The 24,502-nt window shown below is 49.3% G+C and overlaps 9 protein-coding genes across 9 annotated transcripts; 5 read left to right on the forward strand and 4 right to left on the reverse strand.

Moving 5' to 3' along the window:
- Window positions 1–729: 729 nt before the first annotated feature.
- Window positions 730–1,672, reverse strand: CCOS01_11478 (glycosyl hydrolase family 16; the record flags this gene model as incomplete). The annotated part of the gene is made up of 2 exons (XM_060459631.1): window positions 730–1,162; window positions 1,218–1,672. 2 exons carry the CDS (start codon window positions 1,670–1,672, stop codon window positions 730–732), a joined length of 888 nt encoding a protein of 295 aa, XP_060309462.1.
- Window positions 1,673–5,055: 3,383 nt separating this feature from the next.
- On the forward strand, window positions 5,056–6,513 carry CCOS01_11479 (NADH:flavin oxidoreductase/NADH oxidase; the record flags this gene model as incomplete). Its single annotated transcript, XM_060459632.1, has 4 exons — window positions 5,056–5,233; window positions 5,309–5,976; window positions 6,056–6,400; window positions 6,469–6,513. The coding sequence occupies 4 exons, from the start codon at window positions 5,056–5,058 to the stop codon at window positions 6,511–6,513; spliced, it is 1,236 nt and encodes a 411-aa protein (XP_060309463.1).
- A 690-nt stretch (window positions 6,514–7,203) lies between these two features.
- On the forward strand, window positions 7,204–8,184 carry CCOS01_11480 (uncharacterized protein; the record flags this gene model as incomplete). The annotated part of the gene is made up of 1 exon (XM_060459633.1): window positions 7,204–8,184. The coding sequence occupies one exon, from the start codon at window positions 7,204–7,206 to the stop codon at window positions 8,182–8,184; it is 981 nt and encodes a 326-aa protein (XP_060309464.1).
- Window positions 8,185–8,386: 202 nt separating this feature from the next.
- CCOS01_11481 (uncharacterized protein) lies at window positions 8,387–10,267 on the reverse strand (the record flags this gene model as incomplete). The annotated part of the gene is made up of 1 exon (XM_060459634.1): window positions 8,387–10,267. The coding sequence occupies one exon, from the start codon at window positions 10,265–10,267 to the stop codon at window positions 8,387–8,389; it is 1,881 nt and encodes a 626-aa protein (XP_060309465.1).
- A 1,777-nt stretch (window positions 10,268–12,044) lies between these two features.
- CCOS01_11482 (uncharacterized protein) lies at window positions 12,045–12,344 on the reverse strand (the record flags this gene model as incomplete). Its single annotated transcript, XM_060459635.1, has 1 exon — window positions 12,045–12,344. A coding segment is annotated over one exon (300 nt), but the record flags the coding sequence as incomplete, so codon positions are not given.
- Window positions 12,345–13,261: 917 nt separating this feature from the next.
- On the reverse strand, window positions 13,262–14,501 carry CCOS01_11483 (uncharacterized protein; the record flags this gene model as incomplete). The annotated part of the gene is made up of 4 exons (XM_060459636.1): window positions 13,262–13,551; window positions 13,610–13,984; window positions 14,047–14,194; window positions 14,274–14,501. The coding sequence occupies 4 exons, from the start codon at window positions 14,499–14,501 to the stop codon at window positions 13,262–13,264; spliced, it is 1,041 nt and encodes a 346-aa protein (XP_060309467.1).
- A 2,372-nt stretch (window positions 14,502–16,873) lies between these two features.
- CCOS01_11484 (uncharacterized protein) lies at window positions 16,874–18,087 on the forward strand (the record flags this gene model as incomplete). The annotated part of the gene is made up of 4 exons (XM_060459637.1): window positions 16,874–17,163; window positions 17,228–17,431; window positions 17,484–17,906; window positions 17,958–18,087. The coding sequence occupies 4 exons, from the start codon at window positions 16,874–16,876 to the stop codon at window positions 18,085–18,087; spliced, it is 1,047 nt and encodes a 348-aa protein (XP_060309468.1).
- Window positions 18,088–19,855: 1,768 nt separating this feature from the next.
- CCOS01_11485 (major facilitator superfamily transporter) lies at window positions 19,856–21,619 on the forward strand (the record flags this gene model as incomplete). Its single annotated transcript, XM_060459638.1, has 4 exons — window positions 19,856–20,124; window positions 20,195–20,571; window positions 20,638–21,181; window positions 21,235–21,619. 4 exons carry the CDS (start codon window positions 19,856–19,858, stop codon window positions 21,617–21,619), a joined length of 1,575 nt encoding a protein of 524 aa, XP_060309469.1.
- An 840-nt stretch (window positions 21,620–22,459) lies between these two features.
- CCOS01_11486 (uncharacterized protein) lies at window positions 22,460–23,422 on the forward strand (the record flags this gene model as incomplete). Its single annotated transcript, XM_060459639.1, has 1 exon — window positions 22,460–23,422. The coding sequence occupies one exon, from the start codon at window positions 22,460–22,462 to the stop codon at window positions 23,420–23,422; it is 963 nt and encodes a 320-aa protein (XP_060309470.1).
- Window positions 23,423–24,502: the final 1,080 nt, after the last annotated feature.

Below are 24,502 nucleotides of genomic sequence, written 5' to 3' on the forward strand. Positions count from 1 at the left end.
GCACTGGGCCACGGGAACAAAGTAGGAACGTTCTCCTTCTCTCCACCTATCTTCATACGAAATTTAGCAGCAAAAAAAAGGTAGGACGAAGGTGAAAGATCTTTCACCATTGGCGATAATATGGGCAATGCTACGTCATTAAACGCTAAGTTCCAGCTTACAATGGTGTCAAGTCGGTCTATATCTGTGCTTTAGGAGCTTCTTCAGGTTAACTAAGCTTCAATTGGATCCGTACGTCGTGTCAATAATACCCATCTTTGCGTCATTTCCTAGTTCCAGACCTCATGATCGCAATATCTGACCCAACCTGAACCAATTACCGAATTTACCGTGTCATCAACTTACGATGAATAAACCATATGACAATTGCCGGACGAAAAAACACTTTGGCCCCAGTATTGATCACCTGAGCACGGGTTGAAAAGTTGGTTTTGGCCAGAAGAAAAGGTGCAGCGTACCTCGTGACGAATGGCACCGGATCGAGTCCAAAATTTCCGAAGCAATCACCTTATATTCATTTTCTCCGTTCAAAAACTCCTTTACTAGAGACGTAGTAGCGGCACTGTCATAGTCGGAGAGATACCGACGCTAATATGTACATTGTAAGATCCAGAAGGTTGCAGCGCACTTTGACACGGAAATTGGCCTGCCTAGATAAAATGGTCTGCCGAATTGGCTGAGCCACCAGAAGAAGCTCTTCGCGTCCGTTCCTCATCAATTTAGAAGACTTCAAGCATTGTATACAGCAATATACTCAGCTTGGAGAGTACCCCCAGAGATTGTGTTCGCAAGAGGCGTGGTGCTCCCGTAGTTGTTGTTCGGGAATGCACCGCCAATTGCGAGATTCAGCAGAATGAAGTGAGGCGAGTGGACCGCCTGGGTCCAAACGTCTGCGGGCAAATCGGTCTCGACGACTTGCCAGAACAGGATGCCATCAACGAACCATCTTACAGCCTCAAGCTCAGCGGTGCGGTCAACTTCGAGGGTGTAGGTGTGGAAGTTGCCCTGGCAGGCACTGTTGGGGCACTCGCGGCTCCCAACGAGACCATCAGTCTCTTTGCAGGGACCTCCGGGGTTGACACCGCAGTGCATGACACCCCAAACGCGGTTGATGCCGTTGACGTTCTCCATGATATCAAATTCCCCAATGGCCGGCCAGTTCCTTACATCAATGTCAGTACATAGCTTGACACCGCGCCCTTACTTTCGTGACTCACCAATAGTTACCGCGGTATGCATTCCCAAGAGTCCAAAATGCTGGCCAATAGCCAATACCATTGCTACCAACCACGGGCAGATTAAGGCTGGCTTGGACACGCATCTTGCCACCAGCTTGAGCCATGAAGTCTCCACGCTGAGACTCGATACGAGCAGATGTCCATGAACCAGATGAAGCTTTAATGGCTGTAATCTGCAGAGCTCCATTTCCGTTGAGGCGAAGATTGTTGACGCTGCTCGTATAGGTCTGGATTTCTCCGGTACCCCAGTTGGCAGGCCCGCCAGGATAGGAAGTGCCGGTGTCGATGATCCAGTTGCCGGTATTGGGCAAACTGTTCGCAGAGCCAACAAAGTCGTCACTCCACGTGAGACTGAAGCCAGGGATTGTTGGAACTGCACCATGAACAGCGGTCAGACCAACGGCGAGAGCCGCAACGACCTTGTTGATCGCCATCGGAATGGATTCGTGATAGTGGTGTCTTATAAAGAACCCTTAGGAGCTGTGAATCAAAAGAGAGTAACAAGGTGCAATTGGAAATCAAATGAAGCAAAGGAGGTGTAAATGAGCGATCTGGTTGTCCTCGAGAATGCACAATGCCGTTCTGATTCTCGTCTTCATTTTCCAAGAGAGTTTCTCTCGTTATATAGGTACTCTCAAGCGTATTTATCCTGCCATCCTTCTAGGTGGTCTGCAGCCACATGTCGATGTTCTGGGCTTCATTTCAGTAGATTGAAATAACTGGGTCGACAAACACCAGAACTGCCTAGCCCTACACGTCTGGTGGTCCGTTACAACACGACGCGGGGAACACTGCCGAGAACCCCACGATACATGCATGGTGTTGTCTCCTTTCTGCCCCGCAAGCATTCACATGTCACTATCGAACGATGGTAAAGTACACGGGAGGGAAACGGCCCTTTTCAACTAGTGACCCCCTCTTGAGATGTTACCGTAGAAGAAGTTGGGGAAACCCGTTGCGTGAATGGTGGGCTAGAGATGGTAGCCAATATCGATTCGTCTAGCCCCTGGGATGCCCAGACCGACAGTTCGTCTGATCGTAACTCCTGACAGGCATAGTAGCATCGGGGTTCCCCTTGACAGGATATTGAGTTGTCTCACCCATCCCTACCTTAGGGATCCGATCGAGCATCAAGGTCCAAAAGAGCACATTTACAAATGAGCTTTGATTTGGGCTACTAAGAAAGCTTGCGAGTCGCTCGCGGCCAGATCGAACGCATCTCAGTTCACCAGTCTTCAGGGAGTCGCATTCCCCCGTTGCTGACGGTCAGTTGCGTCGGGCTAGATAGATGAATCTTTTAGGCTAACGGTATACTCCGTACTTGCTGGCAAAAGGGGAGAAATACATAGAATTATCCTTCCTTGGCGGAGAAAAGATGCCCATGATCCCATGTGGTGTAAAATGCAACCTCACACGTAGGCGGAGTCGTCTTCTCTTCCCACCTGCTCGGCTCGGGGGTGTCGGCAGCGAGAGCGAGGTGGTCAGCACCTCCAGAGGTGGGCAGTAAGCTGCCTGTAAGCAGAAGTTGGGGTAAGCTGTAGGCCAAGGAGTACCATTGACGCACGCTAGCATATGTAAGTGTCAATCTGGTACACAGCACCAGGCACGCGAGACCCGAGACATTTACAGGGCTACAGGATGCCCCAAAATCACCTAATAGCAAGCGGCCGTTTAAGCTTGTTTCCCCGTACCTGTCGATCGGTCGATTGTCGGTTTCTTTCCCCTCATTTCACATGACTAGGGAGTATTCATATTTCTGAAATCCCCCCAGCTGCCCAATTCGGCTCAACAGCCGACCGTCTTCGGTGCTTTGCCGGCATCATTCAGATGTTTTCTCTGCCCATGAATGACCTCCTCGTTATTGCCCCGCTTGAAGCCTGCTCTCGAATCCCTGAGTCAAGCATCCCAAGATCACGCGGGGACGCGGAGACGTGAGCTGCTTTGGGGTTAACGAGGGTGGTGAGCAAGGACCATCCCCGGCCTGAGTTGCGGAGCACCATGCCCGCGGGACCGATTGCAGAGAATTTTGAAGTAATATGGCCGTGAAAAAGAAGGGAGAGAGATTATGAAGACTGTAGTAGGCGTAAGACTTTTCCACAACGGTCCGAATCTCGGTCTTAAAATGCCGCTGTGCCATCACGAGATCCAGGGTAGCTTCGAGTAAGAGATTTAGAGCCGAGACAACCTGCATGACGATAAAAAAATGGAGTTTAGGGAAACATGGGGTAGTATCCGTACTAGTGTTCACATTTGTCGCGCACCAACAGTGATAGACCAGTCAAGTTGAGAAGCCCAGGCTGGATTCTTTCACGTGGAATCGATGAAGATTACTGTCACTGATCAATCTTCGCTCGGTGACATGTCGGTAACAGGCAGAATATTCGAATCTAGAAGCATTCCGACGGGGCAAACATCGTCACCTGTGTCGAAAGCATTTACGCCGTCCGTCCTTCGGCTACCTTGCCACGTTTCCGCAAGCTCCAGCTGGCAGTTCCAATTACCCACCCGCAACGCGATGATATTGGAAACTCTCCTCTGGTCGTTAACACAATCTTTTTCCAGGCCGTGCCGCAATGATATATGTCCATCATCTCGCGAGGCCGACCGTGTCAAAGGGCACGCGAACACAATGACGCACCTGAGAAGTTTTGCAATACCGCGTGCCGTCCCCGGGCCTCACTGACCCCTCACCTTGAATGAAAAATGTACGCAAATTTTCGGCATTGAACCTCGCTTCCACTCAATGAGCATTCCATTATCAGAGGATAGAGTGATAGCTCAAGAACCTACATTCAACTTGGTAAGTGGAGGCGCTTCGGTTCGTCCCGCATCTGACGTGCAGATGTGGCGTAGAGCTGGCACGACATGCTTCCCATGCTCGGTGCGATTTGGGCCGCAGAATTTGATAAACACAAGGAATGTCTTCCAGTCCATTGCAACTGGATAATTTAGGTTTGCTTAACCATAAGCCTCCAGGCCGACTTCAAAATCTGTATTTCTCGCGGAGGCCGTTTCACTGTGCATAATGTGGACTGAGAGATGAGCCTTGATCGTTCACCAACCTACGTTGACAATGGTCGAACGCATGCTATCCTGCGTCTGCACTGCAAGATGAGCGTCCAAAGTCTCTACGGCCTTCCGCTGGCGTAATGCCTCACGCATCAGTCTGAAGCATTGACACGCTGCGTAGGCGGCGAAGTGGTTAAAGTCCGGGTCCGGTGGAAGTACGGCTCAAAAATTGGTTCTAGTCAACGTGCAAAATCCGTCCCCTGTCTGTGTTGAAGCTCAGTAAGCTAAGGTAATTAATTGAATGACAAACTCCGCAGGATGAAATCGGCGGGACTATTTCGCCGGTTTGAGGACGCTAGACAAATCTTCGGCGCGGCTGGCAATAAAAACCAACTGCGCCATACCTCGGCACAAATCTCAGATACACACAGTTCCATTGAACGGGCTGATTCTGATCCGATGTAGTGGGGGTCCTTCGTTTCACCGGTGACTCGATCTTTGTAATCAGTTCTTGATAAGACTAGGCTTGAATGACGCCTGAGGTTAAAGCTCCTATTGTGGGACTGTGGCGGCCATGCGGCGGCGTTTCGTCCGTCAAACCAGCGGAGTTGAGATTTCACTCAATTGAAGAATACGATAAGAGCGTGTTTTGATTCAACATTCAAAAGTCGTCACACTCTCCTTTATTCGTAGAAATCGAACTCAACTGATTTACTACTTTGCTTCTGCATCTCCAACCGAGTGAAGCAGATTCGAAATTGACTCCACTCAGATTTCTAGAGAGACCAATCTTCGAAACACAGGAACCATGTCAAACTCGGCAATCGCGAAGCCATTGACGTTGGCATGTGGCCTTACTTTGCCCAACCGCCTCACAAAAGCGGCGATGGCCGAGAACATGGCCGACAGCGAAGGCTTACCCTCCCCTGCTTTCCACGCACCTTATGCTGAATGGGCCGATGGTGGTTGGGGATTGGTCTTGACCGGTAGGCAAGCTGGCAGCTCTAGATTGATACTCGCAATAAGATACGGCGCATAAACTGACTATTCAACGTGGAAAGGCAACGTGGAAGTCGATCAGAGGTACCTTGGTTCGCCCAAAGACATTGCATATAATGATTCTATTCCGTATGAGCGGCAGCTGGATGCCTGGAAGGCCTGGGCGAAGGTCTGCAACAAGAATGGCACCCCGACCATTGTCCAGGTCAACCATCCTGGCCGCCAATCTCCCCTTGGCGCTGGCAAGCGTGGCTTTTTTGAAAAGGCAATTGCACCCAGTGCGATACCTTTGAACTTTGGGCAAGGTCTTGTCGCGCGTCTTATCAGCTCTTTGGTCTTCGGTACTCCTCGGCAAATGACTGTTGCTGATATCAAAGATGTTGTTCGTCGCTTCGCCCTGACGGCTAAATTGGCGTCGGAAGCCGGTTTCGCCGGGATGGAAATTCATGGCGCCCACGGCTACCTGCTAGCTCAATTCATGTCCGAAAAAAGCAACGAGCGAGCCGACGAATACGGCGGATCACCAGCCGCCCGCGTGAAGATCGTTGTTGAAATCATCCGGGCGATCCGTGAAGTGGTACCGAAGACCTTCTGTGTCGGAATCAAATTCAACTCGGTTGACCACCAGTCTCAACCTGAGCTCGATGCCTGCATCGAACAGCTCAAGTTGATTACTGATGCTGGGGTTGACTTTTTGGAGGTCAGCGGTGGCACATATGAAGACCCCCTGGTAAGTGGCGACTAATCTCATAGTCACCAAGAATGCCTTCCAAGTTAAGATTTCACGCTAACCGAAGTTTTCAAAAAAGATGGCTACTGGTGTGGCCGATGAAAAGAAGTCAGACCGTACAAAGGCACGCGAAGCTTTCTTCCTTGAGTTCGCTCGGGCGATCCGCCGTGACTTCCCAGATGTCCCCTTAATGGTGACTGGCGGCTTTCGTAGCCGTCAAGGGATGGAGGCGGCCCTTGCAAACAGAGGCTGCGATCTCATCGGACTAGGCAGGCCTGCAGTGTTGAACCCGGCACTACCAAAGAATACCATTCTTGCAGCTACTGTCAAGGACGAGGACGCTAAGTTGTACGTGCGCAAGATCGAGGCGCCCTGGTTCACCAAGAAGTTTGGACTCAAGGCAATTGGCGAGGGCGCTGCGACGGTAAGTCTCAACCCATATAGATGCAACATTGCTTCTCTTTGCGAATCGACTAACGCTCGTTCACTTAGGCCTGGTACGGGGCTGAAATACGTAAGCTGGGAAAGGCAGAGTAGGACCTGAGAAAGAGGTTGAAGATGTGAAGACTTTTGATACCACTGAAGGCTGAGGGATCGTTGCCGATGCCTTCTTCCACTGCGTCTATCCTTGGTGAGCTACATAATCTGCGAGACGAATGAGACGTAGTCGTATTCTTCATGAACTGCACGATAGAGTCCCATCACACCTTGTGCTATGGTTATCGGCATCTTACCATGGACAACATTTGAAAAATGTACCGACAATTAGGGTTCATCACTCAATGAGTATCGCCTTCCGTCTTCCCATATGAACAGATGATACGGAGTAATTTCTAGTGGATATCCCCTCTGGACCCCAGCCAATGATTATAGGCTGCTACCGCTCTGGTCTATTGACCCCGTGATGTTGGTTCGGCCTACCCCTCATCTCCCAGATTTCCGGTTCTCAGTGGGTTACCGGATTATTATCCTACACTATAGGAACTCCAATTTCGATACCACCTTCCGGAGCCGTATGCGATTCGCTTGGAGGCCAGAGACTTGAGTAAATCTGGGCTTGTTTTGGTCTCGGTAGATGGTTACGCGCCCGGGAAACACAGACATGCAGATTCTGCTTGGCCACGTATATTCGAGCAGAGAATTTGAGTGCGTGTATAAATTAACTGGTCGAGACGTTGAAACGTAAACCCTTCTTTTAAAGACTGCTTTCTATGTCAGGCATTCATCATGAAATCTAACATCTCAACGTTGTGGAGCCTAATGGCTTTGGCGGGTCTTGCCCGCGCGCAATTTGAAGACTTCTTCAACATTACAGAATTTCCAAAGGAGCAAAAAGACAATGTCACAAAATGGTTAAACGATGCACGAACGCTTGCAGGCCCAGATCTGTACCCATATTTTGCACACCGCTGCATTCTCGGCCAAGTCTACCCTGAGCTTTCCTCCGCCACACAGATATCAGGGTTCATTGCCCCTCGCGAGGTCTTTGACCGATTATATTACATTGGGCAGAGTGCTGTCTCGGCATGGGCTTACAATACTGGTGGTGGCCTCGTTGTCTTCGATGCTCTCAACAATGCTGCTGAGGCCGAAGGCATCCTGATCCCCTCTCTCGAGACACTTGGATTCACTGCCAGCGACATCAAACATCTCGTCATTACCCATGAACATTTTGATCATTATGGCGGGGCTCGATGGCTTCAAGATAACTATTCCTTCGCCACATACGCCTCAGCTGCGGCTTGGGAAACTCTATCGCAGATTCAGGACGGGCCGATCAAGGACAGAACCATCTCAGATGGTGACCGACTGACTATCGGCAATGTTACATTCAGCTTTTTCGTGACGCCAGGGCATACACCAGGCACTGTGTCGACAATCTTTGAAGTATTTGACAAGGGCACAAACCATGTCGCTGGCTTCTATGGCGGCGTTGGCATTCCGAGCAGTGCGTCAGCCAAGGACCAGCAAATCATGTCTTTGAACCGATTCGCGGACCTGGCAAAGAAGGCGGATGTGGATACACTCATTGCCAACCACCAGAACCAAGACCGAGCGCTCTATCACTTCGATCTCTTGGATCATAGACCAGACGGCACTCAACATCCATTTGTCATCGGCACAGACGCCTTCGATCGATACTTGAAAGTGAACAGGCAGTGTGTGAGGGTCAAGGCTGCTAGAGATGGGCAGTTTCTGCAAGTCTAGCAATGGTCCAACACGGGAATCTCAGTTACAGAATCATAGCCTCGATTTATTTACACACTTATGTTACCTACATTTATGCTATCGATGGTTTCCCCGATAAGTTGTGGGTGCATTCTCCTTAGTGCCCAAAAAGGTCGAGGTGTTTAAGTATGTACGGGAATGTAATGTGAAAGAGTGGAATCCGGATGAGTCTCTTCGCATCTCATGCGGGCAAGTTTCCGCTGATGGACCAGTACACGTTATAATTGAAACCTTGGGCATCATAGAAGGGTCCAAGGTTCACAGTCTTGCCACCCGCCGTCGCCGTAAAAGCCAATCCAGTAGTTCCAGTTCTCTTCACGGTGGCCAAGTTCAACGCTGGGGTAGTAGAAAGTGTTTCGCTTCCATAATTTCCACTCAAAATGACAGGACCGTAGGCGATTGCGGCGATGCTGGGGTTGTCGTTCGCAGGAATGACTTGTAGCTTCATAGGGAGCTTCACAACCACGGTATCGCCCGAGGCCCAGGTGCGGTCGATTGACGCATATGTTCCAGCGGCACTGCTTATGGCTTGGCCATTCACAGTAACTTGAGCTCCAGAAGCCCATGCTGGGATACGGACACGCATAACCCATTTGCCAGCACCAGTGACCTTCAGGGTCGTTGTATCACCGCGGGGGAAATCGGTGGTTTGGGCAACAGTGACGCTGCGCTGAGTCCATGTCAGAACAGAGGGTATGAACAGGTTGACGTAGAGCGCAGAGTTGTCGTAAAAGTAGATGGAGTCCATGAGTTTAGTGTTTGTTTCCAACCCAGTTCCTTGGCAGCACCAGAAGGAGTCATAGTCTGTACTCCAGGTTCCACCGCCCCAGGCCGGACCGACACCACGACGTCCACCCGGGTTCAAGGGAGTGAAGTATGTGACATGACCATGACCATCAGATGGGTTCTGCTGGCCCAGCAAATGGTTGAGCAAAGCACGCTCATAAAAATCAAAGTAAGTTGTGGCGCTCGGGTTTGTCAACCAAAGCTCTCGAGTGAGCTTGAGCATGTTGTACGTGTTGCAAGCCTCGCAAGTGTCTTGATTCAAGAATGCAGCGATGGCATTGGGGAGCCTAAAGTGCTCTGCCTGGCTGTTCCCACCAATTGCGTACGAATGCGCGCTGACGGTGATGTTCCATGCGTTACGGGCGATGTCCTGGTATCGACTAGTTCCCGTGGCTTTGTACTCGCGTGAGGCACCGATCCATTTTGGAACTTGAGTGTTCGCGTGCAAGCCATTGAGGCTATCCTGGTTTGAAGCAAGAGGATCAAATATGGCGGCATGGTCAAATCGCTGTGCAACAGTGAGCCAACGTTGATCCCCGGTTTGGTGGAAGATGTCGGCCAAGACTTCATTCATTCCTCCAAATTCTGTGGCCATCATGGCTTGCATCTGGGCATACGTGAGCTTTCCCGTACGAGAGTCGACCCACGCTGCCATCGCAAGAAGAACGTCTCGCGCGTTGGTGTCACCGATGTGGCGCCAAACGTCGAGCAAGCCAGCCATGGTCTTGTGAATGGCATAGTAGGGAACGTTGCCGTTGCTGAGAGTGCGGTTTTCAACAGCGTTGATGTCAGACTCGGGAAAGCCAGAAAGGTAGCCGGTAGTAAAGCCAGCTTTGCTGTTGTTGGCTTGACACTTCTTGAGTTCGGCAGCAAAGTAAGTAGCCCTACTCTTGCATTCGGCGTCGCGGAGCTGGGCGTAGCAAAATGCCCATGCATTCAGAAAGTGGCCTTGGACGTGAGTTCTAAATGGGAAATCCGGGGCATCCCATCCGCCGTTGGTCGCCGCGTTGTTGGTTGACAGTCCATGGTTCTTGCGGAAGTTGTACAGCAAGCGCTCAACATCGACCGCTTTAAGGTACGTCAGAGTACGAGCCTGGTTGTCGAAGAAGCGTCCACTGCTCAACGTGACCTGGCTCATGTCGAAGGCCCAAGCCGAGACACCCTTCTCTTGGCTGACAGGAGGCACGGCCTGTGCGGTCACGTCCCAGACGGACGATCCCACAACTATCGCTAGGCACGCTAGGCCTCGCAGGCTTTCTGTCGTAAACCACATCATCTCAACGATTTGGGCCAAGGCTCGGCACGAAGGTTTGGTATTGAGAATTCAACGAATGACTCAAGCTCTGAAAGCCGACAACTCTTTGCCGATGTGAGGCAGCACCCAGGTTGCTACGAATGTTTTATAGTTGTCACTAACATCAAATCAGCCCGCCGCCCTAACGCTTCCCCATGGGGAACAACAGCGGCCTTATACGACGCAAACCTCGTGATACTGATACTCCACTATTAACTCGTTCAACGACTGGTGCGCATGGTCGATTGCGGAGGTGAGGTTACACTCATGAACTGATGGTATGTTAATTGTAGGCTTGTGCAGGCTGGCCCCTGGTTCGCCTTCCCCGCACGATAGAGTGGATGCTGGCAACAAGTCGATTGGTGCGGTACTTTCAAGCTTTCCTCGAACTTGAGGATCTGCCAAGAAAGATTCTCCGTCAATTCTCTTCATTGGATGTGACCGTTAGTGGTCAGCCTAGAGGCGGGCCGAAAACGGGGAATGGCGCATTAATGTTCTGTTGTAACCACATCCTACCTTAGGCGCTGGAATCACAAAGTGTAGCGCAGCTCATCTTGAGGGTGCATCGTATAAACTGCTAGCCTAACGGAGATCTGCCCATCCCATCACATTGCTGTGATTCACGGCTAGTCAGTCAAGTCGCGGTGCCGGCACAGCCGATTTAGTGATATGATGGATGCTTCAGGCGGACGATAATTGGGACGCATGATCTTGGTATTCAACACCAAGTTCCCTTAGACATTTTCCGTCAAGACTACTCGACTCAGTGCAGTGTGCAGTGCAACTTCGTCCTCATAACCCCTGGACTTGATACGAGCCCAATGATATTGATGGTAATGGAACCATTTGTGGCTGAGTTGCTGATCGTTTACTTGACCGCATCATTAAGTGGCACTTTCTGCTAAGGAAAGTACGCTTACACTTCCAAAGTTCGTGTCTCGCTACATATTGATGATCAGAGGGTCGTTCCAGGAGCTGCTTGTCTCATTTCCCAAGGCCGACATAGATGACCCCTGTAGCCACCAAAGCAGTGAGGGTGCTCGACAATGTCTTTCACTCTGTGACCTTGCCGGGGATCATATCAAACTCTATTGCCAGGTTGCATGTACAAGATGAGCAGAAAGTGATAGTATCACTGGGTAGGGGTTCTTTCGGACTGACAAGGCGGCTGCATAGAACATGTACCATCGCTGGCATCCATAAGCAAGTGTCCAAGTAAGAGGCGTACGTAGTGCAACGTTCCTTCTAATATTCATTTATAATGAAGACCAAAAAGCGTCCTTAACCAGACATTCAATGTCCAGAGAAAGAATTCGTATAACGGTCAGCCTGTGGATAAGTCCTGATGAGTGCGTACCGACTCATCATCCGTAAACACAGCTGGCAAGATCAAGTCCCGATAGACAGGTTTTGCTCGCAACGGCCCTATACATTAGCAATCAGACTTGGTCGAGGCAAGGTCGATTCCGACCTTGATATGCCTCTGGGTAAGACATCAATGAAGTGACCGCAATGTAGGACGATAGTCGTCGCCCGCTATCGCAACGCTCCTACGTATTCTTCCTGTCTATTTGGCTACGCTAACTCTTCTTTCTCTTCATAAAAGAAGTCCGTAGGCTCACAGAACACGACACTTTGGCGAACAGTCTCCACTCCTCGTAGTATTGATGAAACATCTGATCGAGAATGATTTCCAATCTTGAGCCACCTCTCATTCCCCCTTCAGAATCTCAACCCTTGGACAATGTGAGGCTCGCTGCTATGTCTTGATCGACTCCAGGCCCTGAAGCATTGCTATGTCCATCCGATACAAGTCGCGACCTTCATCATCAAGGAAAGTCGATGGTCCTTGGCTAATCATGAGCATCTCCACCTCGTTGTGAAAGACGAGAGGATCGTGAATAGCCCCTTTTCTCTCTGAGACGTAGTCCCCTTGGGCAAAGTGGCCTGTCTGAGGATGTTTGCCGTTGCCTTTGATAACGTATATCTCCGCGCTCTCTTCGTGTCGATGACGGGGAAGAACGCCTCCCTGTTCAGCGCGGATAATGACTGTGTAAGAAACAAAGCGTTCCGCTACCTAGGTATGAGTCTTAGATATGATTCAAGCCGATCTCTGCAGTGGATCATGGGCCCAGACTATACGCGTATTTCATACCGTAGACACGTCACTAGACCTAGCAGTTTAGATCCGCGATGACTTCGCCATTCATCGGGCAGCCTGGATAAGTCATAATCTCCAATGGCTTACCGATCCGAGGCGCAAGCAGCGACCTCCAGATGTAGAAAAGCAGCTGCCATTGGCTACTTTTATCTGTGGGCCATGTCGGCAGAAAACAAATTGAACCCACCAAGACTGACAAAGCTAAGTGACAAGGGCACAATACTCACCGGAAGATTACCAATAAATCCGTAATTCCTTGAAACCAACTCAACTTTTGTGGTGCCTCGTTGGGGGAACAATCTCAAGCTTGTCATCAAACGTCGAAATTCGAAATGCGCTTGGGCGTTCGGTATCGGTTTTCGAACTTCGGCTGGATTCTGGGCCTTTTTTCCGTAATTATCCGCTGCGAGATGGACGAAAACATTAGCGCCTTGTTCCGAGAACGAATGTGAGCCGAGTTCGCTGCGTAAAACTCAGCTCTAAGCGGGGAATCAAGCTGTCGGAGGGTGATGTCCAGGCAACGTCTCATAGGTTCTACAATCGGAACTTCCCTCAAGAGACAACCAAAATGTTAATGGCTCAAAAATGTCTGAATTCTATCTAGAGCAACTTTTTCACCTTCAAAAACGGGGAAGTTGTGTATTGGCTAGGGGCACCAAGCCCGCAAGCGTTTTAATCGTTGAGCTTCGCAATCTAGACAGCACAAGGCACAGCAAGAGAGAGTCAGAGAAAAGCTTAGAGATCGTGACAAGAAACAACGACTAAGAGTGTGGTTTCATGGAAATTTTCGTTTGGCACTATCAATCATCTATCAATTATAATGTATAGGTCACACCAACTGTGCAAGGCGCCACGGTCCCTGGGTCGATCTTCTCAATTTCCGTCTTAAACTTCCAGCCAGTGCAATGGCCTCCATGCAAGATACGCGGTGACAACTTCACCATATCCTCCACCGTTCTCTGCAGCTTCCCAGGGCTTGCATCGGACATGTGATAACCGCCAGAGATGCAATAGACAGTTTGCACCCCGCTAAGACGTTGAGCATCGCGAGTGGTGTTGATTACACCGGCATGGCCACAGCCGGTGAAGACGACGAGTCCCTTGTCTAAAGATGTGTAAACATCAATGATTGGCCATTATCAAAGGTGCAAGAGCGGACTTACCTCTAACGTTACACATAACGTATCTCTCCTCCAAAATTTGTTCATCCTTCATCCATGAACCCCCATTGTCTCCTTCAGACGATGGAACGAATCTCAGACCCCCAGGAATCCCAGTCTCATACGTTGTCTGTCTAGGAATTTCGCCTGAAACCACGAACATGTCATCGAGAATGGAATGTGCATCTCGTGATAGTAGGACTTGAGCACCTGCCTGCTCCACGTCAGAGAACGTAGGGTCTGCTTCGAGAGAAATAGGGCCTTGAGGAGTCTCGATGCCGCGGTATTCAGGACGATCTGAATGCATATCAACAATAAGCTGATCAGAACCAAGGGTATTGCTCCCCTTGACCATGTCGATGGCCCGCAATAAGCCACCTTTTACAGTCGATGCAGTCAGTAGGGGAAAGTAGGCGCAATGTCAAAAGTAAATCACGTACCTGAGTGGTCTCTGTGATAATGGGACAACACAATATGGTCTATGTGGCCAATTCTCGCGTTCATTCTCCTGGCATTTCTGTCCCACACTTCCCCTTCAGGTCCTGCGTCAAAAAGCAAGGTTTTCGTACTTTCACCACACTTCGCAGTCTGCTCAGAGCGTTAGCACTCGCAATCAATCATCACTGGTTTGAGTAGTTTTCGAGATAGGGCTTAGTGGGAGACTCACAATCATGAGACTGAGACCATGAGCAGCGCAGCATATGCTGCTCATCTTCATCTCAATCTCTGCACCTCCGCGTGTCTGAGGAAGTTCAATAGGAGAAACAGGAATGTCCAAGAAATGGCTAGGATGTCGGATATCGGGATTCGGGGAAGGTGAAATAGGGTCCAACTCGTCTGTCACGATGACAGCCACTTCCAAGCTGTCAATCTCCCTCAACATCAACGGCGACATTTGATGACTATGTATCGGCAAAGCAATAGTCAGGCAGCAAAGGAAGAGGTTTAGAGTCAAGTTAGGGGTTTGGGGTAGACTAGAAAGAGCGAAAGTAGACGGCGTGCAATGTTGGCCCAAAAGTTTTTAAGGGAAGAGAAGGGACTTTAGATACATATGCATATCAAAGTCTATCCTGGATAGAATCTTCACACCATCTACAACAGAACAAGGCACACTATAACACACAAATACTGGGACTGAGAATAATCTACTTCCAGCAACGCCGTCAGAGCAGGACCAGGAGGAGAAGTGGACCCACGCCACCTTTGTGGAGTAATGTCATCCTCATTCCCTAGCAAAAGCCGCGTCCCCCTTCGTCAGATCCCACAGTTAACATGTATTGTGATGGTAGTGTGGCTCCTGGCGATTGCGTCACGACTCTGATATCGACTGCTCGTTCATTGCCTACAAAGCAATATCGTCATTTGTCAGCTCGTGTTGAGTGACTGTGGACTACCCTAGAAAGAAATGTTAACTATGAGATCTGGAAAGGACCATTTTGCCTCCAGCTTATTAAGTCTGCAATATGATTTTAGATTTTCAGATATGTCAGCTTGGAGAGGAAGCTCCTGCTCTAGAATGACAAGAAGGGAGATGCTCGGTCTAACGCGGACCTCACGATAGCTAGTTCGTCCGGTACCGAATGTGTCACTCAAAATAGCAGGCGGCGGCACACCGGAAGTGGGCTCCGTTTGCGATTCTCCATCCAACCAAGTCAAGCTCCTCGGGACCCATCGATTTGTCCCCGTAGGTCGGCGACTCCTCCTTGCTGTCACGACAACTTCGCCTCAGACTTGACTCATATACATTACTATCAGGTAACCTAATTGGTAAGCAATTGTCATTTCGTTCACCCGCAGTTCCATCACGCGTGCAAGAAGGGCTGGAAATAGTAGCATAACTGTGTGTTGGTATCCCTATCACAGGGATATTGGTCGATTGGTTCGAACCGTGGTTTTGACGAAGTAGGTCAATTGACTATATATTCTGCTGCGTAGGCGTAAAAGGGAGGTTTCCAACCGTAGGTTGGGCAGGCTGCGATAATCGGAAATAGGGCCCTAATTGACCCCTGCGCAGCCTCGCCGTACGCCGAGGTCGAATTGGACTTCCAATCCGACACTGTGTTATATTGATAAACTAAGTCTTAAGAAATGATAAGTGATTTCCGAAAAGAAAACAACAAAACCAAGGAGGATAGCTTTGTACTGATTACAATTTCCAAAGATAACTAATATTTTACTCAACATATCTTGGGAATATTCTGCTCAAAGAGCATTCGAATTAATACTAAGTAAACAGAATACTGTTATAATTATCTTAGATAATCTTTCGAGAATGCTTGAAAGCCTTACGGTAATTGTAGTAATAAATAAATGCATTATTATAAGGTACCCAACTACCTCTGTATTAACTCTACATGCTTTTATGTTACTCCCTTTGTTAACAAAATGTCTTGAGCATAATCCTTAACTCAATTTAGCTTTTATTTTGTAAAAGCCTTTTACTATTTCCGGATCGCTGGTTGCCGGTGCTCCTCATAGATATGATAGCATATTAGGTGTAGATCAATGATTCCTCTTCGTATTGACCTATTTCAGTAACACAGTGGATTTCAGTTGACTTTGTAAAAACCATTCTTGCCCTGCGACAGGGTCTACGATGCGTTTCGTCAGTAACTCTGTCATGTTTACTACTAAAACCCTGACAGAATCTGACTTGACTATACCAAGACAACATGCTAACTGCTTCGAATGGGGGTTCCAACTTATTGTGCCATCTTATCTGTCGTTATCATTCTCGCTCCAGTGTGATTGGATTGCAGGAGTCCCAAATGACTTCTAGTCTTACTATATAATTATCAAAGCCAAATAAAGTTTGGTAGATCGATACTATGCAATCACAATTGCACTTCTGGATTGAGCACCCGAATAGTCTCTTGAGAACTTGTTCGCCCTGTGTTTTGAGTCCTCCCACGATGGAAGAGGTTGACCAGCTCAAAGCGCCCAAGACAGCATACTCCACCGCCCCCCCCCCACTCCCGAACCGAGCCGAGCCGAAGACCCGGCCCGGTGGAAACCATTCCCCGACTATCTCACGGGGCCGGGTCGAGATGTGCGGGGCCGGCACTTCCTCAATTGAAGTCATGGAGTGATCTGATCTACACACAGTCACCAAATCAAAATACTACAAAACCGCATGAACAGGTCGTTACAATTGCATACTTCCGCCGCCTTAGTGTATTGGATTACATACAACTTCAACACCCGCACGACAGACTGAAAGCTATAGTAACACACTGTAGGAATCGAACCATACCCCCGAAAACTGAAATGGCAACGGTAACACAGACCATTGATCGAGTGGAAGCGAGGAGAACCTTTGCTGCTCAGTTCGAAAGCAAAGATCTCGTCACATTTGACGCTGGCAAGCACTATGGGGACTGGCGCGATGAGTTCCACCGAAACGGCTGCGTAATCATCAAGGACGTTATCAGTAAGGAGCGTGCCCAATATTACTGCGACAAGCAAATCGAATGGTTGAAGAGATTTGAACTTGGCTTCGACGAGAGTGACCCTACTACATGGACTGCGGATCACCTTCCAGTCAGTTTCAAGGGAGGGTAAGTTGAAGAACCTGCTTTCCCGAAGAAAGAGGACCGGGACTGATATCCCTTACTTCTGTAGTATGTATTCTGCGTACGGTGCTTCTCATGAGCAGATGGCATGGGAGGCTCGTATGGAGCCAAGTGTCATCGATGTCTTCGAGAAGCTTTGGGAAACCAACGAACTCATCACGTCATTTGATGGCATGAACATTTCTCTACCGAACCGTAAGGACATTACGTGGAGTCCTTGGCCGCATTGCGACCAGAATCCTGAGAGGAAAGGGTTAGTTACATCTTGACACAGTCGTCTGAAACTTTACACTAATGCTTCGTAGCATGCAGGCTGTTCAAGGTCTTTTGAACTTCGCGCCCAACGGCCCAGATGATGGTGGCCTGGTTCTGATGCGTGGCTCAGCCAAGCTTTTCGATGAATTCTTCGCCCACAAGCGTGAATCCGCCGACCATGAAGACGCCCCGCCTCCAGAAATAAAGTTCATGGACCTCTTCCTCTTTAGCGAGAAGGATGTTGCATGGTTTGAAAGTAAGGGATGCGAGCTCTTCAAGGTGAATATGGAGCCTGGCGATTTCGTTTTGTGGGATTCGCGGACTATGCACTACGCCCGATTTCCCGAAGGCGATCAAATTAGACACGTGCAGTACATCTGTATGACACCGCGGAAATTTGCGACGGATGAAGCTTTAGCAGCAAAGAAATATTGCTTCGAGAATTGGTTTGGCACGACACACTGGCCGCACTGGTAGGTTTCATAACTCCCATGACCGCCCGCGCATCTGCTGACCAGTATTAGCAATATTCGCCCATCACAGGATCCTCCTAAGAGAAAAGGCGAGGTCTGCCCCAAGCACCGGAAAGAGCCATTTGAGAAGCCTAAGATCACAGATAAGCTGTTGCAATTGGCTGGGATTAAGGACTACTAGTCATCACAAATAGAATCTGAGATTTGGTATTGCGAGATAATTAGACACTCAGTGCAGGCTTCAGTATGCAGCAACAGAGCTCACTATCTCCTATCAAGTTACCTGAGGGCCAAGGGCATGGACAGGTGGAATAGAAATGTACTCCAGCAACCGTATCGTCTTAACCTAAACTTCTACGTTTTGGAGCGACGGGAACCTGGTTGAACTCGTAATGCCAGGAGTACAGTATTCAGAATTCGACACCGATGGCTGTGTGCAAATTACGCAACATAGGTACTTGGTGAGGAGTAAGTTCGTGAAGTACTTCAGACTACCTTACTATTAAGAATTTGAGTCGGACTTCGAGTCGGCACTCTCGATAAGGGCTCCCGATATCAAAGGCGTCGTGTTGGATTTCTAGGCTGGCGCTATAGGTGAAGACGATGCTGGACTTCCCATCGCTTTGAGTTCATTAGTCTGGACGCTATGTGCGGTGGCTTGTGTCCAGAGCGTCCCATGACACGTCCTGCGCGACTCACCTTCAAGCTTGCCGCAGCCTATCTTGCGCTGAGATCTCAGAGGGCTAGAAGTGCATCGAGGCAACGATAACATTCAGTATCTTTGCATGAATCAGGCTGTAATGCTTGAGCGAAGATTTAACAGTTATGAAGAGATGAGTGCCTGGGCTAACATTGAGAACAAAATTGACGACCCGCTCCAAGTGACTAATCATCGGAGAAGTTGGATGCCAATAGATGACATTGGTCCCATGTAGCCTCATTCTTTCGCCCAAACAGATTGGAAGGATTTGGTCCAGCTAAGGACAACGTAAGCAGCGAGGCCGGCTCGAAAAAAGCCAACATCAGTAGCCCTAGTTGACCAAAACCGCGTGGTTAGCATGTTAGATACAGTGAAATGGATCAAAACGCGGCCAACTCGGCTTGGGCCCGACACATAGTCCCCACACACGGAAAATTGGCGGAAAATCATATTCCACCAGTTGAAACTCATATTCCATCATAAGTCGGGCGCTAGAGATGTGAACGTGTCGAAACCTTTCCCCCGCAAGCCCGCGTAAAACCCCACCTCCAAACCCCAGGGTCGCCATTTCCCCACGGGCAATAAGCCGGAGAAGTCATGCTTCGGTGAGAACCCCGCGATACCGAAGTCAACAGTTTTTGGCCTCTGAACAACGCGATACCATGGGCATCTAACTAGACAACTTGATACTATGTCTCCCTGAGGCTTCTTCTAAGAATCTGTGAGTCTGAAAGCATCTTAGGGATGATTTAAGACTGTCACGAGCACTTGTCGGCCCTACTTAAAGTCGTAAAGCACAGTTTGAGCTGTAGAGCTAGTATCCGAACCCCTGCTCTGTTAACAGAACCGCTAGCGTTGTGAGAATCGAAGTGAGTTTGGTACCAGTGTGGAAGCACCCCGCATTCTGTGTACGACTCATGGAACCCACTGTGATGCAGTCTTTGTCCAGTCTGCCAGGACCCATGAACTTGGGCTGTATGGAGGGTGCGCCAAAGCTTGCCTAGCTCGCCCAACAGACGCCTCGACGATCCATGCCGGGAGTTGGCCGAAACCGCAGAGTCGGTAGCGGGAATTAGCACAAGGCTCCTTGAAGCGCTCTATCAGAGATTCAAGTATTTGAGGAAATCACACCCTCTTCCTCGAACTTGCGAGTAGGTCTACGCCGCGGCGACACATCATACACCCCCGAAATTTCCACCCAGCAGCACTGACGAAGACTCTCAAGCGAGCCCGCAACTCGCTATTAACAATGGTCGACACAATTCCAGACATTGCGGATACCAAATCGCGAAAGAGCGATGTTGAGCATGTCGAGCAAGATCTTCAGAAGCCACAGCTCCTCCGTGAAGACGGCCAGCAAGAGTTCCCAGAGATCTACCTTGAAGCGCTGGCACGGTACCCAAATGACGAATCAATTGACCAAGCCGATGAGAAGCGTCTTCTCCGCAAACTGGACATGAGAATATTGCCACTTCTCGGAATCTGCTACTTTTTCTACTACGTCGACAAGACCACACTGTATGGCCTCTCTTCCATAGACCCGGCATCCCGGACTCTCTGCAGCCTTTAATAGCTAATCATACCATAGATCTTACGCAGCGATTTTCGGGTTAAAGGACGGCCTCAACCTGAAAGGCGAGGAATATTCTTGGCTATCAAGTTGCTTCTATTTCGGCTGGCTTATCTGGGCCATCCCATCCAACCTGATTATGCAGCGCTGTCGTCCAGCTTGGTATCTCTCTTTCAATATTTTCATGTGGGGCGCCCTTCTTATGGCTCAGGCCGCAGCCAAGAACTTCGGCGGCCTTCTTGCCCTTCGCGTACTGTCTGGTGCCTTTGAGGCCATCGCAGATCCTGCTTTTATGTTGATCACATCCATGTACTACACACGATCTGAGCAGCCCTCTCGTATCTCAGCGTGGTATGCTTGGAATGGAATTGGTGTTGCTGGTGGTGGTCTCATTGGTGAGTTTGGACAATTCTACAGTACCGATGTTCCCCAACGATGTCCCGCTGACAATCTTATTCTAGGATACGGTATTGGACATATCAAAGGCGCCCTAGAGTCGTGGCGCTACGAGTTCCTTGTCGTGGGTGCTTTTTGTGCATTTTGGGCAATTATCCTCGCTCTCTGCCTCCCCAACTCTCCACGAACCATCTGGGGCTTCAGCCATGAAGAGAAGCTTATCATGATCGCCCGCATGCGTCGCAATCAAACAGGCATCGAGCAACGCCGTATCAACTGGGGTCAAATCAAGGAAGCTTACATGGACTACAAGACTTGGCTTTTCACCTTGTTAGGCTTTGTTTCCAACGTCCCCAACGGTGGCATCTCCAACTTCTCCACACTTGTCATCAAGGGTCTTGGCTTTGGGACGCTTGAGACGGCGCTGCTTGGCATCCCGCAAGGCGCTCTGGTGGTTATCTGGATTGGTCTTGGTGCCTTGGCAAATAGGTATATGCCGGCCAACAGTCGTACACTGGTTTGTGCACTTTTTATGTTGCCAACCATTGGTGGTGCCTTGGGGTTCCTTCTTGCACCAGCCAATGCCTACATCGGTCGTCTCATTTGCTTGTAAGGTGTTTTCCCTCATACACTATCACGAGATGGATACTGACTGTCACAAGCTATCTTACTGGTTCATACCAAGCGTCCTTCGTCATCTCTCTTTCGCTAATCACATCGAACACTGGTGGCCAATCGAAGAAAATGATTGTCTCTGGCATGATTTGGTTTGGCGCTTGCATCGGCAATATCGCAAGCCCGTTCTTTTACAAAACGAACCAGGCTCCCTCGTATCATCTCGGTATTGGGTCACTCTTGGTCGCAAATTGCATTGAGCTTGCTCTCTTCTTTGTCTTCCGGTATGCCTTCATCTGGGAGAACAAGCGCAAAGAGAAGCAAAGAGACGCATTGCGTGCAAATGACAATTATACCGCCGACGAGCTCAACGCCACAGCGTTTACAGACATGACCGACAAGGAGAATCCCAACTTTGTGTATGTGTACTAGTAGGGCGGTGCCAGTCCCGTTGTTTTGTTGGTGCGGGAAAGCAGATGGTAGATATTCTAGTAGCGGAAAATCAAGGCCAATGTTGAGATTTGTGTAGTCACATGTTCGATTACTGAGTTAAGCTCGTTGACGGCCCGTTCCGTACGTTAACGGATTTAAAATGATGTCAAAAAGAATCCGCCCCGGCGCACGATTGTAAATCAGAAGGCCAATGTAGTGCTTTCAAATTAAATTTCAGAACTCAAAACTGTCCGGCCGGCCAAGTTGGGTGTCAAATTGCCGAACTACTGACTTTCGCAAAGGCAGGACGCCTCAGCTTTTAGAGATCATGGTTCAAGCCGCTTATGTCAGCGGTTCATCGATAGTTAGGATCCGTGAGGACCTACTTTCAGACGGAAACTCTTGTCCAAAGCGGTAACGTTTACCGCTGTCTAATTGCAAGACCAGACGGAGTGTTTTTCGGCTGAAGCATATGTGGATTTCAGCCAAGAGTATCGTCTAATGGAGATCCTATCTAAAAGCAGATCTGTTAAGGGGTATTGAAATCTTCAATATCTGCTCCTACTGACACATGTTTCCCGGTCTTGCCAAGCCTTTTCAAGCTCAGACAATGCTCTCGGCCGCTAGGCCTGTGCAAGGCCCGAACGGCACTTATTGACTACCGGCTCACCATACTTACCAACATCATCCAGACTGTAAGGCAGTATATAAACCCTCTTGGTAATCTCTGAATCACGGACTTATCGTCAACTTCGTCACGAACTCGTCTCTACCATCACAAGTGCATCATCTTACTTACTTTGTATCACGAAGTCTCATTGACAACTAAAGTCCCTCACAATGTCTTCATTCATCAAGCCTATTCCGAAGAGCATTCTGATTTTTGGAGCCGCCGCTCATATTGGCAGACCCTTGGCCGAATTTCTTATTCGAGAGGCTCCTACGATGAAGCTGCGACTCGCTACAAGCAGCCCGGGCAAGAAAATACAGCTTCAAGATACCTTTGCAAACGCCGAAGTGGTCGAAGCCAACTACTCGGACGTTACATCCCTCTCCGCCGCTCTCATCGACATTGAGGGTGTCTTTGTCATTACTCCAGCAGGCATCTCGGAAGAGAAGGCCATGACGAACTTGGTCACCGCCCTGAAGCAGGCCAAGAACATCTTACACGTCATTCGCCTGATGGGAGTTTTCCCGGAGATCTCGCCTTCACTGATTCCCACTACTCTCGGTTCAGGATCCCTTCCAATCGAACACCCAATCGCCAAACGCATCCTCGATGCAAGTGGACTGCCTGTCACTTACATCAACTCTGGAGCAACTTTCATGGACAACTTTTGGATTCAAATCAAGCCAGTCATTGCAAAGAAGACTCTGATCTGGCCAGAGCATCGTGTGCCTTTCGTGGACCCTCGAGACATCGCAGAGGTTGCGGGCAGACTGTTCTTGTCCAACAACGCGAAGCACATTGGTGCCTTTCACACAATGAACAATGGTCATGACTGGCTCACGTTCAAGGAGGTGGCGGCTATGTTGTCCGAAGTACTCGATGAACCGATTGCGTATGATGGAAGCTTCGAAGCGTTTTCCGAGTTCTATGGACCTGTTATGGGACCTCAATTGGTGCAGGTCATGTGGAATTTCTTCAAGTATGAGGAAGCGCATGAGGAGATTTGGTCATTGAACGACTTTGTGGAGAGGACCCTTGAGAGGAAGCCTACGACTGTCAGGGGTTGGCTGGAGGAACACAAGGCTGGACTGAAGGAAGGTGCCGGAGACGCCCCCTGGGCCTCTAAAGCGTGAAGTATCATGCATGTTGCATGATGCTAGACTGTGGGGTTACCCCAGAGTTCAAGTACTTAAACAAAATGATTTGCTAATCATGGCAACTATTTGATCACATGAGCTCTGAGACCCTGATAGCCCTTTGTCTACATCTCTTTCGCAATTGAACAACCTCTGACTCTACCGAAAGGAGAGAATAGCAGTCATATTATAGGGCAGACAAAAACGATGAATGAACTTTCCTGCTGCCTTCCAGAAGTCAACTATTTAGAAACGCAAGAGCTGCGCAAGCATGTATGACGTCTGATTCACGTCGATTCTTGCTGTGGTCGGATGATCAGAGAATGTCGGACTCTGTCAATCCAATGACGGAATTGAGCGATTATATGGGAGGCTCTGGACGCGCTGGTCGAGGTGTTTTTGCTGTCAAGTACGCTGTCTGCGCTGGCCTCCCACTTCCTCTATGGCTTTGATCAAGAACTCTAAGATGGCTGCCTCATGTTACTAGTCGTCTCTGTTGGCCGTGATTAGTTCTACTGCCAAATGCGTCTTGCTCTGAAGTCTTGGATTTCCAATGTCAGAAAATTGAGTCAATCCGAACGGTGAGATCATTCGGGACGTGTCGCTGACATTGAACAATGCAAACAGGAGTCTATGGCCGTTTACGCATCGGATGATATAAGGCCTAGTAGGGGCCTGCCCCCCTCACAAACCGATCGTTTAGCCTGCTCCGGAGTTGCAGGGAAAACACTGCATTGCAAGTAAAAGGTGCAATTCGCTATCCATGAAAAAGTTCGTAAAAGCGATTTAATGATTGGTGGATTTGAACCTGATCAGCCAAGACACTGCATAAAAAGGGCATCGAGAAGCTCAGCGGCAGGCGAAAACCCGACGCCCGCTGCAAAGGTCGCAAAAGGGCGACAAATCAGCCCTGGTTGACACCTCAAAAGGGATTACCAGAGCCTCATCGATGACTACTTTGTTTACAATCCAGACTTGGAAAGGAAGGTTGCGGCAGCGGTTTGCTAGCAAATAACTGAACTGAGTCACAATGGGCCGAGTCAACCAAAATGAACCGTAAGGGGGGATGGTGGGGAG

The sequence above is a fragment of the Colletotrichum costaricense genome, assembly GCF_030867565.1.
Source record: "Colletotrichum costaricense strain IMI 309622 chromosome Unknown Scaffold_13.1, whole genome shotgun sequence".
NCBI lineage: Eukaryota > Fungi > Ascomycota > Sordariomycetes > Glomerellales > Glomerellaceae > Colletotrichum > Colletotrichum costaricense.